The sequence below is a fragment of the Lupinus angustifolius genome, chromosome LG13 (assembly GCF_001865875.1).
Source record: "Lupinus angustifolius cultivar Tanjil chromosome LG13, LupAngTanjil_v1.0, whole genome shotgun sequence".
NCBI classification, from domain to species: Eukaryota; Viridiplantae; Streptophyta; class Magnoliopsida; order Fabales; family Fabaceae; genus Lupinus; species Lupinus angustifolius.
Window position 1 is genome coordinate 8,645,221 of NC_032021.1, and position 7,427 is coordinate 8,652,647.

Sequence of the window (7,427 nt, forward strand, 5' to 3'; positions counted from 1 at the left end):
CCCAATTGATTTCAAGGCGAATATGGAGAACATACCTTGATTAGCCATTTGGAATCTCGAAGGTACGTATGTATGATGATCTTCCAGATGTTAGAGCACTTGATGGTTTTCCTTATGCTTCTCTAGAGGTGTCTTATCACCTCATGGATTACCCTATTCTAATCCACCTTTATTTTCCTTATCCACACACCTGAACCCTGTTGCTCTACGAATGAGGACCATAACCCATAAAAGTAACGGAAGCGGTTACTGCTTAAGTTGCAATAATTCTGATTCAGTCCATTCATCAAATCAGAAATTGCCTGAAGGTATCTACACTTATAATATTTCATGACACATATGCCCTTAACTACCAAATTAATTACTGAAGATCATTTTATATATCGACTAATTAAATAATGGCCATAACACAATTATATAATTATATTTGTGACCCATCGTAAGAAATTATAACATTCTTATCTTATTTTTCTTTGTGCAACCTCATTACTCTCTCACTCTTTCTTTTGTGATAGACAAACATTTCTCCTTCTTCGGGGGAAGGTGGGATATCACATTTTCTGTATTTTGAACCCAAATATTTACATTCTATATTTTGCAGCTTAACTAACTAAATTGATATTGAGATAAAAACTCTACACTATAATAGGTAACTATTAAAAATTCATGAAATATGTAAAAAAATAATACCATTTATGTATTGTGCTCATGTAAACATGCTAACATTTCTCACAAAATTATAATTTAGAAGAAGACTTTAGTGTTCATGACTAAGCATGATAGTTAAGTCACACCATAGGTCATAAAACATGTAAAAATATTAAATGCAATGCAACATGTACTTGTGAAAAAAAAAGACTTGGATGGAAAAGAATACATTGAAACAGAGAAGCAAAAAGGTGACCTATTAGTTGCACCATAAAAAAACCAATGCCAAAAAATAGAAAACTGTCCAAAAGTGAGAAAGAAAACACAACTACCACAATAGATTATAAAAAATAAAAAAGTACTTTTCTTCATCCTACTAAAGTCCATGTTAGTTGGTTAGTTGAAAATGAAAAACTATCAGACGAAACTGCATACATCTATTGTTGTAGACTTGTAGTGAGGACCATAACAGAATACAGTAGATAATAATTCTTCCTCAAAAGCTCAGTATTCAGACATTATTATTTTATTTGAAACTCCCTGTATTTTAAAATTTTATAATTACTCCAAATTAATTAATTAATTAATTAAGTCAAGTTAGGAATATCCTTTCAAGAGACAATAATGTATTTTACCCATTCATAATCCTGAAATCATACGGTGATGACTTTTGGAGATGTTGGGATAAAAGAAGAATGTTGGATAGAGAGACATAAAATATATGAGAATAAAGTATCTTATAGTATAAGAAGATAAATTATCTCATTCAGCCACTAAAATCATGACATGTGTCATATTTTATCATTTTCAATAAAAAAATATTTTTGAAATTAAATAAAATAGTACATAGTCAAATTTTTACTAGCGAAATGAGATAAATTACCTCATAAAGATTCTTAAAATATATTTATAAGATTAAAAAAAATTAAATTACATTCTATTTCGCTAATTCTCTTCCAAAAATCACCTTCCAAACCCTTAAAAAAACAAACTACTCAAAATTTGTGATAAATGTAAATAACTTCCAACATTAATATTGAGATTTCTTAAGCATATTATCAAATCCCATTGGTCTCTAGGTGGAGAGACAAAAATCAATTTTAATAATCTCCCCCAGAAAAACAGATTTAAAATTAAATACAAAATAACACCAAAAAAAGCTATCAAAATTACCTAAAAACCCTCAAAATATTTTTTTTTATTAAGAAATTAATCTCTTAAACTGTATAAGTGTTACTTCCAACAATTATTTTACTTCCAACAATTATTTTTCCCTAAGAATTGAACCATTAAGCTATTAAAAGCTTCCACCACTTACTAACATTTGTCAAATTATTTGGAAACAAAGGAAGAAATACCATATTCCAAAATGCCAAAGATCCCTCCCTCCTTTCCTTCAATGAAAAGCATCTAACCATAAAAAATAGCAAAAACCGTTTCCTTCTTCTGCTGCTTCTTCTTCTTCTATAGATTCATTCACACTTCACATTCCACATTACTTTCCATTTCCATGTTTTCCTCAGCATGAGTTGAGAAGAAAAAAACTACAACGAAGATGACGATTATGCCCCCAATGAAATGGAGTTTCTTTCGATTCTGGTGCTTCATTCTCTTCATCACCATCTTCGCTAGGGTTTGCGTTCCCGCCAGATCCGACAAGGAAACAAGAGAGAGATTCTATGGAACCATGCTCAATTCTTCTGCCCCTGAATCCAATGATTCCACCTTGGCTAAGATGTTCGATCGTGTTCTCGAGAAAGAGTTCTCTGAGAATGACCAACCTGAAGGTGAAAATCAAACATTTTCTCATTTTCATGTGTTATTGTTTTCTAATTTCCAATTTTAGTAATGGTAACTGTCTTTTGATACGACCCACTGAATAGATAACTGAGTAATTGAGAAAAATGCTTGATGGGGTTGTTAAAGTTTGTGACTTTATGCTCTTGTGTGGAAATTGGGGATGGCTGAGTGGGATTTATCAGTGTTGGGTATTGTTTGTTAGGCTAGGTAGTTCTGAAGTACTGAACCATTTGCTTGAAGAATTCAATGTTCAATAGAAACAATATGCATTATTGAGGTTTGGGTCAATTATTGGAAGAGGGTGTGTGTTTGAACTCACGTGCAATTTTCTAGGTAGCTTTAGTTGACTTGGAAAAAATAAAAATAAAAATAAAATTACGGAGTTGTAGACTTGGAACATCTACAAGAGAGGTGAGCATGGGATTGATTGGCATGTGAGTTGGTTTAATCATTCTTCATTGCTCAGTTGTACTCAAGTCCTGGGGTGCTATATTTTTGCTCTTAGTTGTGGTTTAAGTAGTGATAGCACCTAGATCGGACAGATCTTTGTAGATGGTGACATGGGTTGCTCTGGGTTGTTCCTGAAAATTCTGTAACTGTTTCTTCCCCTCCCGTATGAAGCATAGTATTTTAGGATGTTGCGAACTTGCGATATATCACCAGCAATTATAATGAAATATGTTATATAGCAAGTTTTAAAGCAGAAAAGTACTAATAGTCTACTACTCAAGTTTGTGAAATTAACAGCGACTCATGATTTGAGGGGTTTGCTATACATGTTGAGTGACATGTACAGATTTACGAGGTTAAATTCAGGTTGACAGATGCACAAAAATTGAATTTGCCCTGTGACTGCCTCATATTTAATCACACGGGCCTTATGAAACATTATCTTTTTCTGATAAAGACTCAACTTTATGTATACAACAAAAACAACAATTCAATCTTTTTTTACTAGGTGGAGTCGGCTACATTGATCAAACAATAGTATGCCAATGTGTTCTAATAAAGGCACATTGGGTGTTATAGAATGTATTTAACATGGATGTATAAATACTGGCATATTTTGAATGTAGTCTGATATGTATCATGATAACCTTTCCCTTTTCGCACTATTTGGCGTGCTACTACATTTTAACTGTCTTTTCTGTTTTGAATATGGATATTGTCCTTGATGATCTGTGAGTATTATTGTCTAAATGTTACTCTCTTCTAGTGTACTTTCAAAATGTGAATCATGAAGTTTGTTGATTTGTTTTATTTAGTTTGGCTGCTATTTTCATTATACTTTTCTGTCTTTAACAGCGCCTGACAAAAGCAGCTTCAACAGCAGTGTAGCTGATCAGCAGGTAGGTTTGTTACTCTGGTTTGCAGTAGTTTTATTGACTTTGATTATGTTAGATGACAACAATCTGGTGTAAAAATAAAATAATTCATTCTATTTTGAGTATTTTCTTTTTTTATAGTATATTAGATGCATGCATAACTCTAATATAGATGTTTGAGCTATTTTTGTCTGGATGAAACCCTCAGCCATTTTAGTGTTGTTATAATAAGTACTTCTTTTTTATGCTTGCCATAATTTATTTTTCAGTTTAGCTGCTCTGCAAATAAGGATAATTCATGTCTCTTTTTTTGCTTAAATATTTTTTAGTTGTTGTACATTATGGTCGTCTTTTTTAGTCCTTGGAAAAAAATGTTTTGAGCCCCTACAACCTAGTTTGTTCATGCCACTAGCCGAAATCCATGAAGCACTGACGTGTCATCGTGTGGTGCCATGTCAGCATTCAAGGGATTTCAGTTAGAGTGGTAAAATTATTCATAATCCATCCAAATTAAATCCATCTGTTAGAACAAATGGATTTAAATGGATATAATCTAATAGATAGTGTTGATAATGGATGAATTCACCCCAATCCCAATCTATCCAAAAAATAAAAACAAAAATATTTTTTCCCATAAAACAATATGCATACCCAACTTTGTTATGCAAACCCAATGTGCAAAATATAAACCAATGTTATTAATACCGTACCAGTGAAAGTACTGGTATAGTGGTATGGTGGTTCAACTAGTGGTTTGCTATTAAACCACATACCAGTGAAGTTAGATATTCATATATTTTATACTAATTATTAGAATAATCTAAGGTGTTGTGATTCTGTTATCTCTTAAGAGAGAAATTGGTTGTGCCTAGCTTCACTGTGCTGAGCTGGCAATCCTTATATAAACTCTCTTTTCCTCTCTTGTAATTCGGTTTTTGCATAATAACAAAATTCAGTTTCAGTAACCTCTTCTCCATTCTTCTATTCTTCTTCTCTCTCTATCTCTCAGTAACCGTTTTCTTATATGGTATCATGCCTTCTTCGGCTCCTGGTGCCTCTCTCTCATCTCCTCCTCCGTCCACACCATCTCCAACTCCGCTGCAAACGGTGGCGTCACCGTTAGTTCTTCCTGCTCCGACGATGAAACTAACGGAGCAGAACTTTCTCGTGTGGCGACATTTCATGATTGCCACACTTACTTCCAACAGAGCCAATCCATTCGTTCTTGGAACCGAAATACCTCACCGATTTCTCACTGATGATGATCGTCTTATCAACAAAGTGAACTCTGCTTACTTGCGTTGGGAAGAACAAGATCAGGCGATTTTTTCCTGGATCTTGAATTCTCTTTCTGAAAGCTTACAACCTCGTGTTGTTGGTTGTCAACACTTGTGGCAACTTTGGGAAGAACTACACAATTTTTGTAGTTCTCAAACGAAAGCAAGAAGTCGACAACTCCGTTCTCAACTTCGTTCAATTACTCAAGGATCGTTGTCGATATCTGAGTACTTTAGGAAGATCAAAAATCTTGTTGATGCTCTAATTTTTATTGGAGCTCCGATTTCCACAACTGAACATGTTGATTATGTGTTGGATGGTTTAAATGAAGAATTCCAACCGGTGATTACTTCGATTGAGACGCAACTTGATCTTCCAACACTTCATTCCTTGGAATCGTTTCTTCTGACCTTTGAATCGCGAATGGAGAAGAACAAGTCGAAAGTCCTCTCTGATGCTCTATTAGTTAATATTGCTGCAGTTCCTTCTTCTTCTCATTCGCCGTGCCCTAATTCAGGAAGATCTGTTCCTTCCTTATCAACTTTTTCAGATTCTCCTCAAATTCAGTCTCAATTTCAGTCTCTGCGACCTGATTATGGCTTTGGTACTTCGACTGGTGGTTATCGTGGCTATCGAGGTCGTGGTGGTGGTCGCATGCGCGGTGGAAGGGGACCTCACCGTGGTTCGTCTTTGTACTGTGATTTCTGCAACCACTTTGGTCATGACGTGGCAACATGCTAGTATGCGCCTTATGGCTACAACTCGCTAACCTACGCTCCACGAAGTGTTGGAGTTGCTTCACGCTCATCTAATTTTCTTCAACCTGGATTGGGCCATCATTCAACATTTAATTTCTCTCATGGACCTCCTCAAGCCCAACTCTCTTCATATACGGATCACTACTACTCTCCCCCTTTACATTTTCCTCCAACTGCAGCACACTACACTTTTGGGCCTCACACATCTCAGTTTGGGCCTCCTTCCTCTCAATCTCTTCTAGGACCGGGTCCTCACTCATTTGTTCCTTATGGTGCTAATAATCATCGAGGACTTCCCTATTCTCCACCTTCCTTCACACCTCATGCAATGACAGCAAACATTGAAGCTCCCAAACACTCCACTTGGTATCCTGATTCGGGAGCCACGAATCATCTCACTTCAGATGCTGGTTTAATTCATACTCCTACGGAACGCTTTGGTCCAGATCACATATTCATGGGTAATGGTAATGGTTTACCAATTCATTTCACAGGGAGTTCTCAATTCACTTCTTCTACCTCCCCTCTTTCATTCTCATTACATAACCTCTTACATGTCCCTCAAATTACGAAAAATCTTCTTAGTGTCTCCCAATTTACCAAAGATAATCACTGTTATTTTGAGTTTCATGCTGACAAATGTTTTGTTAAATCTCAGGTTACTAATGAGCTTCTCCTTCAAGGTTCTATAACCAAAGATGGCCTATATGCATTTCATGGTCTTCTTCCCAGCTATGTTTCGAGTCCTAGTTGCTCTTTTGCTTCTGGTTTAAATAATACTGATAATACAGTGAATAAATTTGTTGATCACTGTAATAAGACTTCTTCTATGTTTAGGTCTTTTCATTTGTGGCATTGTAGACTTGGTCATCCTCATGAGACCATTGTCTATAATGTCTTAAAACATTGTAAAATTCCCTATTGCAATCTTCACTGATTTTTGCAATGCCTGTTGTATGGGTAAAGCTCACAAATTACATGCTCCTTTGTCTTCCACTGTTTACAATAAATCTTTTGATCTTGTGTTTGTTGACTTGTGGGGACCTGCACCTCAGTATTCATACTCGGGTTTTAGATGTTACTTTACAATAGTAGATGCTCACTCTAGGTTCACTTGGATGTTTATTATGAAACAAAAATCTGATACTTTGTCTCTGTTTCAAGTGTTCTTGCAATGGGTCAAAACTCAATTTAATACAACCATTTAGGCTGTTCAGAGTGACTTTGGTGGTGAATTTAGACCAATCACCACCTATCTTCAGTCCTTAGGCATACAACATAGGTTGTCTTGCCCTCACACAAATCATCAGCAGGGTACCGTGGAAAGGAAGCATCGGCATATCGTTGAGACAGGATTAACTCTTTTATCTCATGCTAAACTTCCCGTGAGCTATTGGGAATTTGCCTTCACTGTTGCTGTGTATCTAATTAATAGAAACCCTACACCTACTTTACAACATCAATCCCCTTACCAGAAACTGTTTGGCACTATTCCTGATTACAAGTTTCTTAAAGTCTTTGGGTGTTCTTGTTTTCCTCTACTTAGACCCTACAACAAAAATAAACTTGAACCTAGGAGTACTGAGTGTGTTTTCTTGGGTTATTCTCCTAATCACAA

The 7,427-nt window shown here is 35.5% G+C and overlaps 2 protein-coding genes across 2 annotated transcripts in view; both read left to right on the forward strand.

Moving 5' to 3' along the window:
* LOC109325555 (K(+) efflux antiporter 5-like) overlaps nt 2,003-7,427 on the forward strand; it is an 18,740-nt gene continuing 13,315 nt past the window's right edge. The window contains exons 1-2 of the mRNA XM_019557981.1: nt 2,003-2,435; nt 3,754-3,797. Of these exons, the coding sequence (XP_019413526.1) occupies nt 2,204-2,435; nt 3,754-3,797 (276 nt within the window). The 5' untranslated portion in view covers nt 2,003-2,203. The remainder of the gene's footprint in view (nt 2,436-3,753; nt 3,798-7,427) is intronic.
* The window catches only part of LOC109325554 (65-kDa microtubule-associated protein 3-like), a 22,884-nt gene continuing 22,027 nt past the window's right edge, over nt 6,571-7,427 (forward strand). Inside the window, exon 1 of the mRNA XM_019557979.1 lies at nt 6,571-6,576. The gene's annotated coding sequence lies outside the window, so the exon portion shown is untranslated. The remainder of the gene's footprint in view (nt 6,577-7,427) is intronic.